This window comes from Spermophilus citellus (assembly GCF_964194105.1).
Source record: "Spermophilus citellus genome assembly, chromosome: 3".
NCBI lineage: Eukaryota > Metazoa > Chordata > Mammalia > Rodentia > Sciuridae > Spermophilus > Spermophilus citellus.
The window spans coordinates 34,262,163-34,286,221 of NC_138184.1; the positions used below are offsets into that span (position 1 = coordinate 34,262,163).

The window sequence follows — 24,059 nt, forward strand, 5'->3', positions numbered from 1 at the left end:
GTTCATTTTCATACAACAACCTGACCTTTTATTTTCTTTTATTAGTATATTATAATTGTACATAATAGTTGGGCTCATTTTTACATAATCACTCATGTATGAAATTTGATTTACTCCATTTCAGTCTCTGGTGCTTCCCTTTCCCTCCCACCCTTCCACCCCCTATTCTCCTTCCTCTACTCTACTAGTCTGCCTTCCACATATTTATTTCTAACTAGTGCTTTATACATTTAAAGGTGGAATTACTGTGGTATATTTATATATGCACATAGTGTAATTTTGTCAAAATCATCCCACATATCCTCCCCTTTCCTATCCCTTCTCCTTCCCCCTCAATCTCTTTCTTCTACTTTACTAAACTTACCTCTGTCTTTATGATATCCAACCCATTCCCCCTTTATCCCTTTCTTACTTTGCTCTAGCTTCCACATGTGATGAGAAAACATTCAACCTTTGATTTTCTGAGTCTGGCTTATTTCACTTGGCCTGGATGTTGTACAGTTCCATTTACCAGCAAATGTCGTAATTTCACTCTTCTTTATGGCCAAGTCAAATTCCAGTGTGTGTATATACCACATTTTCTTAATCCATTCATCTATTGATGGACACCTGGACAGGTTCCATATCTTGATTTGAGTTAAGCTGCTATAAAGGTCAATGTGGCTATATTGCTATAGAATGCTGATATTAATTATTTTGGATAAATACCAAGGAGTGAGATATCTGGGTCATATGTTGGTTCCACTTCTAGTTTTCTGAGGTATCTCCATACTGCTTTTCAGAGTTATCACACCAGTCTGCAATCCCACCAACAATATATGTGTACTTTTCTTCCTACATCCTTGCCAGTATTTATGATTGCATTCTTCATAATTGCTATTCTTACTGGAGTGAAATGAAATCTCAGTGTAGTTTTGATTTGCAGTTCCCTGATTGCTAGGAATGTTGGACATTATTTTCATGTATTGGTGGGCCATTTGTGTCTCAACTTTTGAGAAAGGCTTGTTTTGTTTTACCATTTTTTGATTGGGGTATTTTTTGGCTTTTTTTTTTTTTTTTAGTTTTAAACTTTTTCAGTTCTTATACATTAATCCTGTCAAAGGAGTAGCTAGCAAAGATTTTCTCCCATTCTTCAAGCTCTTGTTTCCTTTGCTGTGCAAAAGATTTTTAATTTGATGCCATTTCATTTATTAATTCTTGGTTTTATTTCTTGCACTTTAGAGGTTGTGTTAAGGAAGCCAGTTCCTATGCCAATGTGTTGGAATGTTGACCTCAGGTTTTTTTCTAGCAGTTGCAAAGTTTCTGGACATATTCCTCAGTTTTTTGTCTACTTTGCTTTGACTTCTGAGCAGAGTGAGAGAAAGGGATCTAGTTTTATTTTTCTACACATGGATATCCAGTTTTCCCAGCACCATTTGTTGAAATGGCTCTCTTCTCCAAAATATATTTTCGGCACCTTTGTCAAGTTATCAGAAGACTATAATTATGTGGGTTTGTCTCTGGGTCTTCTATTTTGTTCCAGTGATCTTCATGTTAATTTTGATGCCAATACAATAATGTTTTTATTACTACAGTACTGGAATATAATTTGATATCAAGTATTGCAATGCCTCCAATATCACTCTTCCTGCTTGAGATTGCTTTAACTGTTCTGGGTAATATTTTCTTCCAATTGAATTTAAAAACTTTTTTCTAGTTCTGTGAAGAACACCATTGGCATTTTGGCAGGGATTGTATAACAAACACTGAATCTGTATAACACTTCTGGTAGTATGGTCATTTTGAGAATATTAATTCAACCTATCCAAGAACATGTGGGGACGGGAAGGTGTCTTTCCATCTTCTAAGGTCTTCAGTTTTCCATAGTTTTCATTGTAGAGGTCTTTCACCTGCTTGGTTAATTCCCAACTTTTTTGATGTTATTGTAAATGAGATAGTTTTCCCGATACATTTCTTAGCAGAATTACTACTGAAGTATAAGAAAACTATTTATTTATGAATGTTTATTTGTATCCTACTTTGATGAATTTATTTATTAGTTCCAGAAGTCTTCTGGTGCAGTTTTTTTTAGGGTGTTCTACATATAGGATTGTGTTATCAACAAACAAAAATAATCTGACTTCTTCTTTTCCTATTTGTATCCCCTTAATTTCCTTCTCTTACCTTGAGGTGAAACATAAGATTTATGTATTTGGGATCTACTTTTTTTAATGTAGGCATTCATTGCTATCGATTTTCATCTCAGAACTGTTTCATACTGTGTCAAAGATTTTATTTTGATATTTCTATCTCGGTTCTCATTGTTTCTAAGAATTTTTTATTCTATCATTTCTTCTAAGATACACTCCTCATTTAAAAGAGTACTGTTCAATCTTCATGTGTTTTTATGGTTTCTATAATTTCTCTTGCTATTGATTTCTAGTTTCATTTCATTATGATATGATAGATCATATTATATCAATTTTTGGCATTTGCTCATTTTTTGGTATTTGGTATGGACTATTTAGGAAAAGAATCCATGAGCTGCTGAAAAGAAAGTGAATTTAGTTGTTTTTGAGTAAAATATTCTATAGATATTATTTAGATATAGTCCATTTAATTTATACTATTACTTAGGTTGTAAATATCTTTATTGATTGTATGTTTGGATGACCTGTCTATAGGGATGTGTTGAAATTCCACTGTATTCATATAAAAGAAATATAAGAACAATCCAACAAGAAGACAATAATGATAATATTTATCTCCTAAATATCAGTGCAACTAATTACATAAAATAAATATATACATATATGTGTATATATATATATGAATTTATAAACTTATATATATGTTATATATGTGTATATATTTATATTTCTTGGCATTAAATCCCACATAGACTTCAATACAATAATACAGAGCAATTAAAATAAAAAGATTATATGAAAAACATGTAATTTTCAAACCTTTCCATATATAGCAAACATACACACACGTGTGTGTACCCATGCAGAATGGAAAAAAATAAATTTAAAACATTTAAAAATAATTTTTAAAATATATGAATAATAAAAAGTAAAAAATAAATTTAAAAAATAGGGGAAAGGGGGGATAGAATAGAGAAAAAATTCTTAATGAAAAATAAAGGGCTTGTTTCCACTGTAGTCATCAAAACTACTGGCAAGGATGCATGTTCATTGCTCATGCTGTTGTGCCACTCTTCATGTTTACTTTTGGGTTCTGTAACCCTTGAGTCAAGGGCTGGGAGCTGTTAAGTCCCACTTCTTTGTGTTTCTCACCAAGCTGACAGCCATTGTGGTTAGGAGCCAAAGCTGGTTGTAGAAGCTCTCAACATAAGAGTTTTGAAATTTATCTCTGCTGTTGTAGAAAACAGTAATCTAAATCCATTTTACTGCTAACAAGTAATCTATTGCATGAATATACTGAAATTGGTCTGGTCCTTCTCCCTTTGAGATAAACCTGGGCTAATTTTAATTTGTGGCTATTACAAATAAGTTACTATAAGTATTATTGTATAGGCACATTCTTTTTTGTGCACATAATTTTCATTTCTCCTAAGCAGAGCTGCTAGGTCATTGGATATATATCCTTAGTGAATGTTGTTAGTATTCTTAATTACAGCGTTCTGATAGGTATGCCATTACATGAGTATTTCCTTTATGTTATTGTTCTCCAAGTCCCCAAGGTTCTGTTCATTTTTTAAAATCTCTTTTTCTCCCTCTGTTCTTTAAATATTTCTATTGCTCTCTTTTGGTTCATGATTCCTGTTGTTTCCATTCTAAAGTTGTTTTTATGTTAGATATATTTTTCAGTTCTAGAATTTTCATTCCAGCTTCATTGTTTCCAATTGTTGATATTTCCTACCTTTTTATTCTTTGCAAGAGCATTTTCCTTTATATTCTTAAGCAATGACAATGGCTGCATTAAAATCCTTACCCACTAATTCCAATTAGTGATTTTAATCTGATATCATAAAATTAGCCTTTTGCTGATTTGAGAATGTGTTGTGTTTTCTTGTTTCTCTGTACACTAAATAATTTTGCATTGTATTATGAATACTGTGAATGATATAAAGAAAGTTTGGTTTCAGTTTTTTTCTGAGGAATTTTTCATTTAAGCAGGCAATTTAGTTTACTTCATACATACACTTTTCAGGGCCTAAAAGGACACTTTCCCTGTCCTTTCAAACAAGCAAGACTGAAGGGTTCTTTTGTTAGCTGATGTTTTATCTGAGTTTCTGCCACCCTACCTGGGAGAGATCCACCCAATGCTATTCCTTTCCTTCAGTTTTTGACTACCCTCGTTTGTTTTGTTGTGGTTCTTTTTACCCTATGAAGCCTTCAGACTGTTTTTCATATTTTGTTTATAAGTTATATTTGTTTTCTACAAAAGAACTTGTTAAAGCTAACAGGTCATGCCAGAAGCAGAATTTCTCCATTATGAATTTATATATCAGGCTAAGTTAATACGTAAAAATATAGTAATATAGACTGTGGTTTGCCATTGCCTAGATGAAAAAACAATTTTTCATGTTTAAGAATATAAAACTTTTCAGATTGTTCACCTTTGCTCATTTTTAAAACTGGTATTCATTACTTCCTAATAGTCTTTTGTAACTAGGGATATCAAATCTTTGTTATATGTTATACATATATTTTCCTACTTTGTAGTCTTTTTCTTCAATTGTTTACAGTATATGATACAAAACAATTATCTTCCTATATTGATGATTTTTTCTATTATAAATTAAAATATTTGATTCTTGACAGTTCTTGTAGGAAACTCTAGGCTTCTTCTTCTTCTTCTTATAATGATTTATAACTTTTTAATCACTGCATATACTTTCAAGTCATATGGAAAACAACATTATCTGCTGAAGTTGAAATGATATATATCCCATGACTCAGAAATCCCACTTCTAGGTATTTAACCAACAAAAATGCATACATAGGGATATAAAAGACTAAACAAGAATGTTTATATAAGTGCTATTTGTATAAAAGCTGGAGATAACCTAAATGCCCATCATAGTAAAAATAAAGAATACATTATAGCCAACCTATACAATGGTATTATATGGTAATAAAAATGAAGAAACTATTACTACATGTCACATAAGTACTCTAACAAACATAATGATGAGTAAAACTAAAGAGCACACATTATATGATTATACTTGAATTTAAAAAGTAGAAAACTAATCTATGAAATTTGTAATCAAAATGATGGTGACTTTGGGTTGAGGGAAAGTGCAGTGACTTGGAAAGAGTACAAAGAAAGCTAGCTTCATATAATACCTTTCTCTTAACCTTAATAGTGGTTACATAGAGAGATGTTCACTGTCATAATTCATCAAGATACATACACTTGTAATTTGCATATATAGGATATAAAAGTTTGTCTAAAGACAGTAACATGTTTTCATTTTTCAAGAAAATGAAAAAGCATACTGTAAGAAAAGAAATAGTCTTCCCATACTTCCAAGCAATTATATTAAATTTGTGAAACATTTCTTTTTTCTTATGTATATATATGTATGATTTACTTAAAAATGGGTTTATACCATGTATATTACTTTATATCATGCTTTTTTTTTCTTTAATGATGCTGAGGGATCAAACCCAGGGCCTTGTACATGCTAGGCAACTGCTCTACCACTGCTGTATTTTTTTTAGGGGGAAAGGGGATGACTGGGGATTGAACTCAGGGGCACAGGACCATTAAGCCATATCTTCAGCCCTTTTTCATAATTTATTTAGAGATAAGGTCTCAATGAATTGCTTAGCACCTCACTTTTGCTAAGGCTGGCTTTGAACTTGTGATCCTCCTACCTCAGACTCCCGAACAGCTGGGATTACAGGCGTGCACCACCACACCCCAGCTACTGGCCTGTATGTTAATCTCAGTCATGTTTACACAGCATATGAGCACATTCATATTTGTTGCTAATCATTCATAAAATTAAATTGCAATGTTTTATTTAATGATATAATTAATATGTGGTAATAAAAATCAAGGAAAGGATTTCAATTTCAGTGAAAACTAACATCAAAGATATTAATTATGAATTATAAAATAAAAACTAAGCTTAACATATAACTCAGATTATTATGCTATGCAGGTATGAATCCATTTGTAATTGAATGTATTTTTAACTAGTTATATAAAAATTGTACATGTTAATGGAGTAACTTGATGTATTGATAAAGACATTATGTAATGTTTAAATCAGGTTTAACATCTCTCGATTCAAACACAATTTCATTGCAGTAAAAACTTCCAAATTCTTTTCTTCTGGATTTCTGAAGCCTACAGTACACTATTGTTTTCTACAGACATTCTGTTGTGCACACCAGAACTTCTTGCTCCTAATTGTAACTATGTACCCATTAATCAACCTTTCCCTATCTCTCAGTCCTATACTCCCCAGCCTCTGGTAACCACCATTCTACTCTGAATTTCTATGAGATCGACTTTTTTAGATTCTACATATAAGTGAAATCATGTATTACTTGTCTTTTAGCACCTATCTTATTTCACTTAACATAATGCTCTCCAGTTCCATGCTTCTTGTTGCAAATTACAGGATTTGGGTTTGTTTTTTTTTAAATCTATTTTGTTTTGACCAGGTCTTGCTAAATTGGCAAGGCTGGCTTCAAATTCTCCTGCCTCAGTCTCTTGGGTAGCTGGGATTACAGGTGTGTGCCACGATTGGGATTTCATTCTTTTTTTTTCTTTAATTCTGAATAGTATTTCATTATTTTTATGGCTGAATAGTATTTCACCGTGTATATGTACCACATTTTTTTTATTCATTCATCAGTTGATGATGCTTAGTTGTTTCTGTTTCTTGGCTATTGCAAGTAGCACTGCAATGAACACAGGAATGCAGATGTTTCTTTGACATGCTGACTTCATTTCTTTGGATGAATGCATTTTTGATTAGTAGATGGCTCATAGTTTCTGCATGTTGCATTACAGTCCAAAAGAGCACCATAGGAAGAAAGAAAATAAAAATCTGAAATGGCTTAAGGTACAGAAGAAAATTACTTTTACATCTGGTTGAAATATGGTATAAATATCACTTAGCACACATGATCTAGGAACTAATAGGTACCTCAAAGTTAACATGCAAAGCAGTATGCATGCCAGAGATAAAAAAAAAAAAAAAACATTACCCACGCATATCATTTGTCAAATCCACCTCTCATGAGAGTCATTTAATCTAACAATACACTTTCTGATTCATCCCATTTGTAGAGTATTTGCTATTTTTTAACATTTTTTAAAATATTTATTTTTTAGTTATAGTTGGACACAATATCTTTATTTTATTTATTTATTTTTATATGGGCCTCACACGTGCTAGGTGAGTGCTCTACCGATGAACCACAACCCCAGTCCCTGTATTTGCTATTTTGACACAGTCAAATAGTAAATTAAAATAAAAAGAGCATTGATCCAGGAATTAAGATACTTGAATTCTAATTACAGCACTGCTAATATTAACATACTGGAGACTGAATAGGTAATTTACTGTCTTTATTGAGGTTTGAGACTCTAGCTTTCCAATTCTCCATTGTACCTAGCACCATACATTGCCATAGCAGTAATGAAAGGTAGTTCTAACTTCACTAGAACTAACAAATCAGTGATGACTGAATTAACAAATCAGTGTAGTTATGTTTCATTCTGGAAAGAAAGTTGTCTGTGTAGAACTTAAAAGGAAAATCAAAAAATAAAAATGTCAGTTATTAACATATAAATGTCCAAGTGAACACATGTACTGATTATACCCTAAATCAACTTACCACTAATTACACAAAAACATTAGAAAAATATTAGAACCACTACTATCACACTTCTTTCTTTCCCTTTAAGAGATTTATTAGTTTATTATTACACTAAAAATAATGGTTTCATTCTTGGATGTCTAATAAGCACATCAAAGTTACCATGTCCAAAACTAAACTCCTGATCCACTGATCACCAAAAAATAAAATTTCCTACACAGTCTTCCTTATCCCTGCTATTAACTCCTTCCTTTTACTAGTTCATGAAAAATTTTATAAGGAGTCATTTCTGTGCCGCCTGTACATTCAAAGTAGATCCTAGATGCGCACATTCTCATCACCTTCATTGCCACCCACCTTTCCAGTCTGTCATTTGGATTGTCTCAAGCACATCCATAGTGGCATCCCTGATTCTGCAACTGCTGCCATTTTCTATTCTTAATATAGCATGTTAAATTATAAATCAGACTCTTACTTCACTCTTCAAAGTCATTTTTGCTTTTCTGTTTCTCTCCTCAGGACCTATGAATGCTTAGTACCTCCATGATCTTAAACAAATTTTTGTCTCCAATTCTTTTATTGCATTGCTCTCCTTCCACTCTGGCCCCAATTCATCCCACCGTAACCACAGGGACCTTTTGGGTATCCCCTGGACACACTAGCTTCACCGAGTTCCTTAGGGTCTCTGCATGTGCTATTCCTTCTACTCACATCATTCTTCTCTGATATATCTGCATATATCACTCAATCTCCTTCAAGAATTTTGTATCAATATTATCATATTAAAATATGATGTCAGATGCTTACGGGGCCTAAGAATAAAACTCTATGATCTCTATTTAATTGAATAATAGTACAGAAATTTGAGTGAATCTCAAGAAATCATTACAATTTAAAACTACTTCTTTTTGTTGTTGTTATACATGATAGCAGAATGCATTTCAGTTCATTGTACACAAATGGGGCACAATTTTTCATTTCTCTGGTTGTACACAAAGTAGAGTCACACCACTCATGTCTTCATACATGTACCTAGAGTCATCATGTCCATCTCATTCTACCATCCTTCCTAACCCCATACCCCCCTCCTTTCCACTCCCTCCCCTTTTCCCTATACAAAGTTCCTCCATTCATTCCATGCTCCCTGCCACCCCCAATATGGATCAGTATCCACTTATCAGAAACATTTGGCCCCTGGTCTTTTGAGATTGACTGATTTCACTTAGCATGAAACTCCATCCATTTACCTGCAAATGCCATGACTGTATTCCCTTTTAATGCTGAATAATATTCCATTGTATGTATATATACACATATGTATGTGTGTGTGTGTGTGTGTGTATGTATTTATATCACAGTTTCTTTATCCATTCATCTATTAAAGGATATCTAGGTTGATTCCACAATTTAGCTATTGTGAATTTTGCTGTTATAAACATTGATGTGGCTGTGTCACCATAGTATGTTGTTTTTACGTTCTTTAGGTATAAACCAAGGAGTGGGATAGCTGAGTCAAATGGTGGTTTCATTTGAAGTTTTTTAAGGAATCTCCATGCTGCTTTCCAGATTGGCTGCACCAATCTGCAGTTCCACCAACAATCTAAGAGTATACCTTTTCCCCCACATCCTCGCCAACACTATTGTCGTTTGTGACCTTAATAATTGCCATTCTGACTGAAGTAAGGTGACATTTGATTTGCATTTCTCTAATTACTAGAGATGTTGAACATTTTTTCATATATTTGTTGACCAATCATATATCTTCTTCTGAGAAGGATCTATTCAGTTCCTTAGCCAATTTATTGATTGGGTTTTTTTTTGTTTGTTGGTTGGTTGGGTTTTTTTAGTGTTAAGTTTTTTGAGTTCTTTATACATCCTGGAAATTATACTATTTGATGTGCATGTGGTAATAATTTGCTCCCATTCTGTAGGCTCTCTATTCACCTGATTATTTCTTTTGCTGAGAAGATGATTTTCAGTTTGAAACCATCCCTTTTATTGATTCTTAATTTTATTTCTTGTGCTTTATGAAGTAGGGGACTAATCTGACATGATGAAGATTTGGGCCTACTTTTTCTTCTATTATGTGCAGGGTCTCTGGTTTAATTCCTAGGTCCTTTATCTACTTTGAGTTGAGGTTTGGGCATGGTGAGAGAAGGGTTTAATTTCATTTTGCTACATATGAATTTCCAGTTTTCCCAGCACCATTTGTTGAAGAGGCTATCATTTCTCCAATATATGTTTGTGGCACCTTTGTCTAGTATGAGATGATAACTGTATTTATATGGGTTTGTTTCTGTGTCCTCTATTCTGTACCACTGGTCTACAAGTCTATTTTGGTTCCAATACCATGATGTTTTTGTTACTATTGCTCTGTAGTATAGTTTAAGGTCTGGTATAGTGATGCCATCTACTTCACTCTTCTTACTAAGGATTACTTTGAATATTCTGGGTCTCTTATTTTTCCAGATGAATTTCATGACTGCTTTTTCTATTTCTATAAGGAATGACATGTGACTTCAGATTACCCTAGACTTCACATCCCCTCAAAAAGAAAACCACAAAAATAAACTGAAAGGAGAAATACTAGGCTGCAACTAAAATCTATAATTGCTAATTCAAAATATCCTTCATAAAAAATAACACTACTTATTGACTCTATGAACTATAAAGGCAACAAAATCAAATGATATAATAAATATTATCTGTTTATAATGTAATAAATAGTATATGTTTAGACAATACAGTTCAAAGCAAGTTCCAGTTCCACCCACCAAAAAAGAATGAATATTTTTTTTTTTAGTACTAGGGATTTTTTAACCACCAAGCCACATCCCCAGCCGTTTTATGTTTTATTTTGAGACAAGGTCTTGCTACATTGCTGAGGCTGGCTTTGAACCTGAGATCCTCCTGCTCAGCCTGAGATTACAAGTGTGCACCACCTCACCCAGCAAGACTGATTATTTTTTACATGGTTCTAAATGTTCCACTCTAACACATTCCAAAGTTTTGTACAAGCCAAGCTGCCTCCTTTATAATTTTCCCAACATATGTATAAGATACATATTAGAATACATTTCACTAAAAATGTAATTATTGTGGGAATTTACAAAAATTTTACCAGTATCAGACTCTGATTATCAATTACAACTAGAGGATCATCAGATAGCTTAAGCAAAGCAAGATTTTGTACTTAGATTTTAAAAACAAGGGTATTATTTAAAGACCACAACTAATTTTTAATTAACTTCTCATTAGATACAAGAATTTAAGTCTATTACACAAAAAATAACTGAAAGTTATTGTCAAGGAATACTATGATAATAAAAACTTTTTAATGAACTATTGGCAGAAAAGCTATGTCATGATTTATAATAATGTTTATTTATTTTAACAATTTTTTTAGTTTCAAGCCATGCAATTCTTTGTTTTGTGTTCAAATGTTGACTTTTCTCAATTATTTATGACTTGTATAATTGGTTATTTAAAGTATCATATTCATATGTCCTGACAAAATTTCATGCTAACTTAGTCATTTAAATTAAGTACTTAAATTAAGTACTTGCCATTTAAAAGATTTCACTGACTTCTCAAATTACAATATTCTGCACTCTCTCTGAGACAAAAGCTTATCATTTTATTTAAGAGTATTTATATCTACTTACATATAATTTTGTTGCAAAATTATCCTGTTAATCAAAATAAGGAAATCACAGAAAGCCACCAGTTCTGATAACCGAAGTATGAATACATTAAGAAACCTGAGAACCACTAAATCAATAAGAAATAACCATCAGATATTTTGTTCACTTGTTTTAAGACTAATTCAGTACTATTTGTGATTCATATGAGTTTATTTGTCCAAATTCCACTGGCATAACATTAGGCCTTAGTCATACACAAATATTGCTAGTTTTCAATGTCTATATGCAAAAAAAGAGTTGACATAGTAGACATGATGCTGCTATCCTTAGAAAGGACTGCATGCAAGGTTGGCTCTTAGCTGGCAACTGAGAACTTGAATTTTGGGAATGTTCCCACCATTACCTAATTGATGGAGCAGCTTGCTGAGCCCAGACTGTTTGTGTAAACAATATGGCTCATGTTGTATACCTGCTTTCCTTCTGAGAGTATGAAATTTGGGTACATGTTAAGCAAAGGGTGCCCATCTGACCAATTCCCAATAAAAACTCAGGAGACTGAGTCTTTAATAGGCTTCCTGGGTAGGTAACATTTCATGTGTGTTGTCAAAATTTAATGTTTGAGGAATTGAGCACATTCTAAAAGATTCTACTGGGACAGGACTCTTAGAAGCTAGTTGTCTGTGAACTTTGTCCTATGTGCCTTTTCCCTTTACTGATTTTGCTTTGTATCTTTTAGGTGTAATAAATCTTAGCCATGATTAAGACTAAATGCTGAGTCTTATAAGTCCTCCTAGAATACAAATGAACCCAGGGATGGTCCTGGGGACCTCTGACAAAGGCCAGACAAGTCCAAGAAGGAGCAACTGTGTCTTTTATTTACGTATATTTTTTTTTTTTTCAAAGAGAGAGTGAGAGAGGTGAGAGAGAGAGAGAGAGAGAGAGAGAATTTTTTTTTTTAATATTTATTTCTTAGTTCTCGGCGGACACAACATCTTTGTTGGTATGTGGTGCTGAGGATCGAACCCGGGCCGCACGCATGCCAGGCGAGCGCGCTACCGCCTGAGCCACATCCCCAGCCCCAACGTATATTTTTTAGAGTATATACCATGGTCTTATATGTAACAGATACTCATCAATTTGATGTTTTTATATATTATTCTCTTATATGTTATTCAGACCTGTCCAAAGATATATTGATCTCCACCTCGGTGTTAGTTAATATTGGTAAACTTATTAAATGACAAAAAAAAATGTGTAATAAAAATGGTACAGTTCAAACAATAAAAGAGAAGTTTGGGGCAGGTTCAAGTAACACAGTTGCACAAAGACTGATCACTTGGAGAATGTAGTCTGTAACCCTCTCACTTGTGTTAATGCTATTTTAACAGTTCTCTTCCTGTAAATTTCCTAAAGAATATCCTAAGTGTCCTTAATTTGATTTTCTTTTTTGTCTATTCATATATCTTTGAAATTTAGCAAAAAGTAACATACTGCAGTTGTATGTGAGTGATAGTAGAAGGCAGGCATTTTACCAAGTTTCTGTGTTTTTTAAACACAGTTCTGTAATATTTCAAAATTGCTTCCTTGTACTTTATATAATTCCTTCAGAACTATATCCCACTTATTGAAAAAAAGATCAAGAAGTCTATAAGAAAGTCACAAAACAAATACGAAGTAATGTAAAAGAAGGCCCATGAGATAGGAGAGTCAATGAGGAGGAGAATGCAGTTAAGTAAAATAAACTTCCAAGCTCTCTCATGACAAAATAATTTTTGGTCTTGATCTTTCATAGTAAAAATAAAGAAAAGCTCTTATTATTTTTAAAACAAACAAAATTCAAGATAGAGACTTTATACCAAATGTCAACTATGTCCATCAAAAGAACAACGGAATATAATGAGGAATTTCTTTTACAAAACACTGCAATTCAGCAACTGTTCCTCTTATGGAAGCCCTATTTCCAGAAGAAAATTTTAAATACTAAAATACAAAATACACACTTTACCAATAAATGTAACAAAAATATGTATTTTAAAATATGATTAATACAGAAAATTTAAATCATTAATATGGTGAAGTGAAACAGCTGGGAAAAGGCACAACACTGAAAGCAATCTCCAGAGTTTGTCAAACCATCTCCCTAAAACATGAGTTGGTAATTCCCAGATCCAAGAAAAACCATGATTCCATCATCACAGCTGGCAGAAGGAGATTTGTGTTTTGCTTTTGAGAAATAGGGAAAGTGGGAAAAGTTAGAGATTTGGCCATTCTAGAATTTTCTGTCAGTTCCATTTCCAGTGTGCTGATTGTGTTGAAGTCTACACATACACTTTAGTCATTTATTCCAATGGCTCTATTCACTACTAATATTATCACTGGCGAAATAATAAGTTGAATTTAAATCAATAACCTTTATTTTGCTATCAACAGTTTATAATCTTGTCAAAAAGCTTCACAATAATAAGATCACAGTTCTCTATGCTATATCTATCTTTATATCAAGACACCTCTACTGATCAAATCAATGAAGTTCCCAAAGAAAAGGTAGTATGCACTAGTTTTCTCTTCAAAAAGAAACATATACTTTGATGTTTCTTATTTTACATTCTTAAAAATATATTTTTTAAAGACAAACTCTCTAGTTGATACCAGCTTAATAACACAAACACTACCGGTTATCCAAAAGCTGAAATTTTCCTTTTATAAAGTTATAGTTTTCATCATATTGAAATGAGTCAGTTACTATGACTATGTACAAATGTACTGTAGAATTAGAATAATGTAATTGTAGATTGAAGATAAATTTTACAAGCATTAACAATGAAATATTCTAAATGCTATCTGCTAAGACAAATTTTAATTGTTTAAATATTAGGTGAAATGTGCAACTCAGACTAAATAAGTGTATAGTAAAAACCAATAGTGTATAGATAATGAAGGTATCATGGAAGCTGGTTAAAAATTATAATGAATAGAGAACTAGTAAAAAAAAAAAATATAGCAACCTGGCTGAAATTGATATTCATTAGGGTACTCTTCACATCAATAGGGAGCATTTGGACTCTGTGGTCTTTATCAGTGTCCCAGCTGGTAATGGTTGAAGGTTAATGCCTTACCCCATTCTGTTCAATTTTCTATCCTAATTAGCCCTCCAAATCTATAGCTGTGAGCACCAAGTGTCTGTGCTCAAAAGAAACTAATTAATGCTAGCAAATTAGATCAAGTCCAAAGATCCAACAGCCAAACTCTTAGTTAAATGTTCCTTGTTAATAGGAAGTGTAGCTGTCAATAACTGCTGTTGGTGACTATAATGAGGCATCTTTCTTTCATTGAAAGTGATTTCATTTCTCTTTGTCCCTGGAAAAGCTGTTCCATTCCCTTCACAAACCTAAGTTGCTGGCAGTATGACCCAATTCTTATGATCAGCTGGGTTGAAGTGACATTAAAAAAAAAAAAAAAATTAAACAGAAAAGCTTTCCTACATAATCATGTTTCAGGCAGTTAGCAGAAAGTCAGATTACTTATTAAAATTCCTATATCTTTATCCAAGAACCATAAAATTAGCTTTTATGTAAATGCTTTTATGTAAAACCCTAATTATTTAATGAAACAAAAACTATAAATAGTAAATAAACTACAATGAAAGTGTCCCTATTCTAAATTACATCTTATTGTTAGCTTCAGTGTAGCTTTCTTCTGCTGTTTAGGCAATACTAACATATATTCTTTTCTAATTCATATGGTTAAACAGAGGAAATATTAAGGATTATTGTTCTTTTATAAAATAATCAATTTTATATTCTAAAACACAATTTTGGACATGTGATCTAAAAAAAATCAACATATGATTACCTTTAAGAAATTCAAATATTAAAATGTCAATTATGATATAGCATGCTTTCTAATAAGGGCAAAGGCATTAACATACTAATATAACCCAAATGAATCTCATTTCCAGATGCTTAGTCTCCAGAAAGAAACAAAATTCCATTTAAGAAAACAAAACCCTAACCATGTCAACACCCTAAACAATCTAATTTTTGATAAAAAAAAATTTAAATAAGCATTTTCTTTTTTATACCATTGGGCAACACACACAAGTATTAACAGTTTAGTTATTCTCTCTTCTTTCACTTAAATAGCCAAAAATAAAGGTTCTAAGAATAAGCACAGTTCTGAAACCTATCTGAATCATAACCAGTAAAAAAAAAAAAAAAAAAAGAAAGAAAGAAAGAACGAAAGAAATCTATAATTGAGTAGCCTAGCTTTCTTTCAGTCTAGCTACCAGGATTATGAGTTATAAAACAGAATAAATACAACCTATAAATTTAGACTGATGTATCAGTAACAAGTAAATTTTCCTAGTAGTGAAAGTTAACCTTAAAACTTTATTATTCCATTTTGAAGTTTTTTCTTCCCTCACCTGAACCAGGATACATATTTTTGGAAGTTCTATGAGGCAAGTGAAAGGCTACCTCTTGAGAATGTCAGCATGATACCTGCTACTTCCAGATGTGCACTGAACCCTATCTGCAGGTGCCAATAGGTTAATTTCTCCTGATACCTGGAGTGGGGCTGAAAGATGCTTTTATTAAATAACTGATTGAAAGTAAAAGCAAGAATAATACCACAGAATAATTGTTATTTTAAATTACTAATTTGTAGATGGATTAACAGAATGCCACACAGAATAAGACACTTAATTTAAGAAACAGAAGTGATCATCACATATTGTTGAAGTGTAAGAAACTACTATTATTTTATTGTCTCCATCCACATTGTCTCCATTTCTTTGCCTCTCCCCTCCAAGGGTTGGAGGTGGAGAGGCAAAGAAATGTTCTTAGCATCCAAAAATTATTAGCACAGTCTTGAAACTAGAGTTGACACGACCTTGTTTGTCTGTTAAGAAGGTGCAGTGGAACTGCATTCCATTTCCTAGAAAGTATGGTGATCCCCAACAAAGATACTACAGGGGAAAGGGAAGAAGGGGAATCAAGAAAACAGACTATGTCAGTAAAGTATTACTACTTATTTTGAAGGTTATTCCAAATGGTAGTTTTTTTTTTTTTTTCTAAAGGAAAGTTCTACAGAAATATTGCCATCAGCTTTTTAATTACCCATTATTTACAGATGTATTATGACCTCATTTTTTACCTATCACCACTGTTTGTACTTTCACTAGAATGTTACATATTAATCAACAATATCTAAAGTTTATAGTATATAGGAACATTTAAATGTTAACAATATTTTTCAAAGAAAATATACATGTGTGGGAACCCCTAACATACATTTACATAAATATCCTTTACTTAGAAACAAAAAATAAAACAAAACAAAATGAAACAACATTAAAACTCCCTAGACTCACTGTAGATCCTATTGGGATTCCATTAACAATTCAGTAATAGACAATAGTTCTAAGAAAATCATCTTAGTACATACACATGAATATGCTGATAGATGAAAAACAGGTACATGTTAGATTAGATGTTTGTTCTTTCCCTATCAAACTCACCAAAATAACTTGTTTCTCCAGAATACTCACACCGAGTTTTTCTCTATACATTACCATACTTGGTGGGGGAGAGTGTCTTTTTTACTAGTAATTTGGGAGAATATTTTTAAATTGTAAATGAATTGAACACTGCCTGGAAGTTCTGAAAGCTGAAATACTGGTATCTCAGTGAAAGGGTGAGAAGCAATTCATACATATTAATTCATTGACTACTTGACTCTGAGGCTAAGGATTAAATTCAGATCATATTATTAAAATTGAATTTGATCTTTATAGGAATATTGGATTCTTACCTTGAACTTGTTCAGAACACCTCTCTCTGGCCTTTTCTCTCATTATTTTTGGGATCAAAACATCTTTTTCAACATGTCTGAGATGCTGCTCTGGAGGAGGAGAAAAAAAGATCCTTATTAAAGGCTCAAGTAAATCATCAGACGAGGAGAAAAAGAAGTACTCTAGTTTGTTAAAATAAAAGCTTCTATAAATATATTTTTAAATGGCTTTTACCAACTGATAAAACTGTGATTATTTTACTCACTAAAAAGCAATGGAAATGTATTTTGGATATACAATACAATGTGAGGAACAAAGGCAACCATCTTACCAAACATTTCTGCAAACTATATTACACACTTACTTGATAATGTAGATTGGTCAAAATTAAAGTAATTCATCATCATTTTCTTAATAAAATAATCCTCAAAAACAAGATTTTTATCAATACTGAGATTTATAGCTAGATGGAAGAGATACAAGATTAAGTGATATAAGAATAGTTTGTCTACCTAGTAAAAAGAGTAGCCTAAGAAAGAACTGGCAGAAGAAAAAGTAGAACTGCAGATCCATATACAAAACAAAGTATTTAAGACTTCTGTTCATATTAAACAGAACTTCCACCATAAGACTAAAATTGCAAAAGGAGCAACTGCTACAGCATCCTGCCTGCTTCTTAAATTCTCAAAGTGCCCTGAGAAACAAAGAAGAGCTAAGCATCCTTGGTGAAAATAAATAACAAGGAATCTCTGAAAGACAAAAAGGCAGGTGAAATTGGATTAAAGGAGACAATCACATTTCCACAGAGCACCCAGGAAAAAACTTATGCTGAAAGTGGGTGTTGCTCCTTGCTCTGAAGTAGTAAACACACAGAGCAAGAAACTTCCCTTGAGGAAACTGGTTATTTGATGAAGTACCTCAGTGGAGCCAAATAGCTACCTTCTTTGCTGCTGTCAGACCATGGGTGAAAGAAGGAAATAAAGATATTTATTCCCAAAAGATCAGAAAGTTTCCCAGTATCCAGTGACACCCAGAAGACTAGGAATCCCTAAACTCTTATGAACTGATATATAGTTTCAGAAAGGAGAACAAAAAAGCTCTCAAAAAGCAAACAAGATCAACAACAACAACAACAAAAATCCAAGAATCACCTAAATTTGGTGAAGGGCAACACAGTGAAACAGGATATCCAATCACAATTAATCAAAAAGTAAACGATCCCTGAAAGGGTTAAAAGAGTAAAGAAAATAAGATTTTAGAAAAAGTAAAATAAATATATTTAGGCAAATAAAAAAACAGGAGTCTTTGGATGGAAAAAGACCATGGATATTCAAATGCACTTTGATGGACTATCTGAAACCCAAAAGTCAAAATTTTGTGTTAGAATTTTTTCCATTTGACAAGTAATGGGAATCAGATGTGCATCATGTCTCCCTGGCAAATGTACGCAACTAGACAATGAAACAACTGCAAGGTTGTGAGAGAATTACTTTATATGTAAGAAAACTATAGTAAGGTAAGCCACCAGTTAAAAGTTAGGTTAAAGACACTTTCAGACATGTAGAAACAAAAATGTTTACCTCCTTCAAACCCAACAGAAAAAGAAGTAATTTCCTTAACATTTTGGTTGTGCAACAACTACTAATCAAACTAAGTGATGTAGAACAATAAACATTTTATTATGCTTAAGGTTCCTATAGTCAGAGGGGCCTCATCCAGGAACGCTCAAATGACAGATGTTAATTTTAACAGAGGCAAAAGCTGTGACTGGAGGATCTGCTTGCAAAATTACTTCTTTCACCACTTGCATATCTGATATCTGGGCTGGAATAAGGAAGAGCTCAGTTAGAACTGTAAACCAGACCACCTACACATGGCCTGTGTTAGACCAAAATGCCTGAGAAAAATATGTAGGAGGAAAAGTTTATTTTGAATCACAAGTTCAGAGGTTCAATACCCAGATGGCCAATTCCACTGCTCTGAGCCGGAGGTGAGGAAGCACATCAGGTGCAAGAGCCCCTAAGAGGAAAGCTGCTCATCTTGTGGTGGGGTCAGGAAGCAGAGGGAGGAAGAGAAAGAGTCCCACAGGAAAGATGAAACCTTGTAAAGGTACCATTAGTGTCCTACCTCCTCTAGCCACACCCCATCTGCCTAAAGTTACCACCTAGTAGGTCCATTCAAACTACAATAGACTGATTAGGTTACAACACATGATCCATTCACTGAACATTATTGCACTAACATAGGAGCTTTTGGGGGACACCTTATATCCAAACCATAACATGCCCTCTCCATTTGGTTTGGCTTCTTGCAGTAAGACAAATGCGTCCTGAGAAAGAACAATCTCATAAGCAATGTCTGCAGATCAAGCATTTCAACACAATCAAGTGAATACTCCATCTGGCCTTTTCGGACTTTGTCATGGAAGCCATGCAACACTATTCCTGATACATTATATAATTTCAAGTAATTAAGGACAGCCTACGTTCAAGTGGGGGTAGGGGTAGGCACTATTCTTTGTGTCAAAGCCACCTTATCAAAGAGCCTGAGGGATGGGATGTAATCTCTGTAAAATAAAACCTATGACTAGAAGTGATAGAGAAAATACTTTATTAAAATAAAGATGAATCCATGACGCATATATGTGAAATATATAAAGCATATTAGAAAAAATACATGTAAATTTTTGTCATATTTTTTATTGGTGAATTACAATTGTACATAATAGTGGGATTTGTTGTTACATATTTGTACATACACGCCATATAACTATATAATCTGTCTATTTCCCAATGCTTCCTCTTTCCCTCTCCACCTCCCTCTCCAGGGTCCCTTGTGTCTAAGGATCTCCTTTCAATTTTCATGACCCCCAACTCACTCTTTCCTTTTACTATCTACTTTCCATATATCAGAGAAAACATATGACCCTTGATTTTGAGTTATTTTGATTAACATAATGTTTTCAAGTTTATTTTCCTGCAAATGACATGTATAGGATCTAACTACATGAGGCTTTTGTGAATGGGATTGTTTCCCTGGTTCCTTTCTCAGCAGATTCATTACTGGTGTAACGGAAAGCTACTGACTTCTATATGCTGATTTTGTAACCCGCTACTTTGATGAAGCTCTAGTAATCTTTTGGTGGAGCTTTTTGGATCTTCTAAGTATAGGATCATATCATCTACAAACAGGGATAATTTGACTTCTTTCTTCTCTATTTTTATCCCTTTTATTTCCTTTTCTTGCCAAAATTGTTGTGCTTTAAATTTATGTTTTAAAATTATAAAACACTTGAATAACATTATCAACTAACTTAACCTAATATTTACTGACTACTCCACTAAAGAACAGCAGAACATTTATCAAAATAACATATTTTGGCTATAAAACAAATATCAATAAATTTGAAAAAATTCAAACTATTTAAGTATGTTCCTAGATACCAATGTAATTAGAAATCAATAACAGGGCTGGGGATGTGGCTCAAGCGGTAGCGCGCTCGCCTTGCATGCGTGCGGCCCGGGTTCGATCCTCAGCACCACATACCAACAAAGATGTTGTGTCTGCCGGGAACTAAAAAATAAATATTAAAAATTCTCTCTCTCTTTCTCTCTCTCTCTCTCTCTCTCTCTCTCTCTCTCTCTCTCCTCTCTCACTCTCTCTTTAAAAAAAAAATCAATAACAGAAAGATCTTTGGATAATTTCCAAATATTTGCAAGCTAACTAATACTCTTATAAATAACTCATAGATCCTAAGATATCCAAAAGAAAAATTGGAAAATATTCTAAAATAAATGAAAATGAAAGCGGCATATCAAAATTTGTGTGATGCAGCTAATGGAAATTTGTAGAACTAAAAGCCAGCATACAAAAAGAAAGATCTTAAATCAGCTTAAATTTCTACCTTGAGAAGCCAAGAAAAAAGGGGCTGGGACTGTGGCTCAGTGATAAAGCACTAGCCTAGCATGTGCGAGACACTGGGTTTGATCCTCAGCACTACATAAATATAAATAAAATAAAGGTATTGTGTCCAACTAAAACTAAAAAAAAAAATTTTAAAGAAAAGATAAATTAACATGAAGCAAGGAAAAAAATAATAATAATCAAAGCAGAAATCAATTAAGTAAAAGCAAAAATAAAAAATACACAATAGAAACAAAATCAATGAAACCAAAACTGGTTACTTGAAAAGATCATTAAAATTGATAAACCATCAGCCAAAGTAAAACCACAAGTCACAAACTCCAATATCACTCCAAAAATGATAAACATTTTTAAAGGGTAATAAAAGAATATTAAGTACAAATTTAGGCAAATAAATTTGAGAACTACAAATGACATGAACAAATTCCTTTAAAAATACAACCAACACTTATTCAATATATTTGTTAAAGAAAATGAATTTAAAGTTAAAAGAAAATTCCAGGCCCAGATAGTCTCCCTGATGATTGGCTGAATATTTAAGAAAAAAATTATCAATTCTACAAAAATTCTTCATCCAGAAAATTACTCTTAGCCAACATTACCCTGATACCAAAACCAGACAAAGATATAACAACAATAACAAAAAAAAAAAAACTCAGCATCTTAATAACCTCATAAATGAAGATGGAAATGTATTACAAAAGATTAAAAATTGAACATGGTAATATATAAAAAGATAAAACCTCATAACCAAGTAGAGTTTATCACAGAATAAAAGAGTTCACTTAATATTAAAACATCAGTAAGTATACTAATAATATTTTAAAAAGTAAAAACAAGCCGAGTATGGTGGTGCACACCTGTAATCCCAGCAGCTCAGGAGGCTGAGACAAGAGGATCTCAAGTTCAAAGCCAGCCTCACCAAAAACAAAGTACTAAGCAATTAAATGAAACCCTATCTCTAAATAAAATACAAAATAGGGCTGGGGGATATGGCTTACTGGTCGAGTGCCCCTGAGTGTAATCCCCAGTGCCAAAAAAGTAAAACATTTTAAAAATTAAAAATAAAAATAAGAAAAGGAAAAACACAGGGTAAACACAATATGTAAATCAAAGGGGACACTCAAAAACTAAAAAGAAAGTATTTTCTCTGATCATAAATAATAAGAAAATCTCCTAATTCTTGGTAATTAAATAGTTCATTTGCAAATAATCTACAGGTCAGAAAAGAAGTGTAAAAGATTAAAAATAAAAAAATAAACCAACTTTGTGAGAAAGCTAGGGTACTGATGAGAAAACTGATAGCAGTAAACTCTCATAGTAGAAAAGTCTCAAACTAATATCCTAAGCTTCCACTTGATGAAACTAGAAAAAGGAAAAAATGAACTTTATATAAGGAGAATAATAACAAAGAACAGAAAGCAATAAATTTGACAAAAGAAGTACAAATGAGATTAATACACTGAAGCTTGTTTTTTTTAAAGACCCATAAAATTTGCCCAGATGGCTTAATTAATAAATTTTCTAAAATATTTAAAGAACAAACAAGCTCCAATTTTACAGTGTCTTCCCAACACATTTTAGGAAACCAACATTACCTTTATACCAAAAGGAAACATGGTATTTATAAAACAGACATACACATACCCCACAGTCCAATATCCCTCATGAACATAGATCAAACAACCTCAACAATGTAATCTCAGCAAACTGAACACATCAAAATATAAAAGAAGAAATATACCACAGCTAAATTGGGCTTATTCCAGCAATACAAGACTGATTCACTTATCTAAAATTTTATTCAATATGATACATTATATTAATAGCTTATAAAAGGAAAATTATATAATCACACCAATTGATACAGTAAAAGACTGGACAAAATCCAATATACATTCATAAAACTAAATGAACAAAAAAATCTTCAATAAACTAAGAATAGAAGAAAATGTCTCTAACTCAATTAAGTATCTGCAGCCAGGCGTGGTGGGGCAGGCCTGTAATTCCAGCAGCTCAGGAGTCTGAGGGAGGAGGATCCCGAGTTCAAAGCTAGGAGCTAAGCAACTCAGTGAGACCCCGTCTCTAAATAAAATACAAAATAGGGCTGGGGATGTGGCTCAGTGGTTGAGTGCCCCTGAGCTCAATTCCCAGTACCAAAAAAAAAGAGTATCTCCAAGATACTATCAGCAGAAGGCTGAGGCAGGAAGATGGAGAGTTCAAAGCCAGCCTCAGCAACTTAAGAAGGCTCTAAGCAATTCAGTAGCAATTTAGGCCCTGTCTCTAAATATATATATATAAAGATATAGATATAGATATAGATATAGATATAGATATATAAATGTGTGTGTGTGTGTGTGTGTGTGTGTGTGTGTGTGTATATATATATATATATATATATATATATATATATATATAAAGGGCTACAGAATGCAGCTTAGTGATTAAGCACCCCAGGGTTCAATGCCAGTAGAAAAAAAAATCTGCAAAAAACCTATAGCTAACATCACACTAGGTGGCAAAACACAAAACACTTTCTTTGTAAGAGCAGGAACATAAAATAATACTACATAGAACTGGTTGGGAATGTAACTAAGTAGTAGAATGCTTGTGTAGCACACACAAGGCCCTGGGTTAAATCCCCTAAATTGCAAAAAGAAAAAATGACGTGTACTACTATATACACACATATTAATGTATATTAGAACTGGTGAAAACTGAAAAGCACTATAATCTCATTAAAGTATGATACCAACTTCAATTTCCTGGTTTTGATATTTTACTACAAATTTTATGTCACTCCTAGGAAAATAGGATAACCTTACATGAGACACTATGTATTACTTTTTACAACTTCATGTGAAGTCTTCATTATTTCAAAATAAAAAGCCAAAGGAAAAAAAC

At 32.8% G+C, this 24,059-nt stretch overlaps 1 protein-coding gene across 2 annotated transcripts in view; it reads right to left on the reverse strand.

Annotated features, from left to right (window-relative positions):
- Nucleotides 1-24,059, reverse strand: part of CMC1 (C-X9-C motif containing 1) — a 69,772-nt gene that overhangs the window by 32,519 nt on the left and 13,194 nt on the right. The window contains exon 2 of one of the 2 annotated variants that reach the window (XM_081284069.1): nt 17,252-17,336. In XM_081284069.1, the coding sequence (XP_081140195.1) occupies nt 17,252-17,294 (43 nt within the window). In that variant the 5' untranslated portion in view covers nt 17,295-17,336. Of the gene's footprint in view, nt 1-17,251; nt 17,342-24,059 lie in introns of both variants that reach the window. The other variant, XM_081284068.1, reaches the window with a different exon arrangement.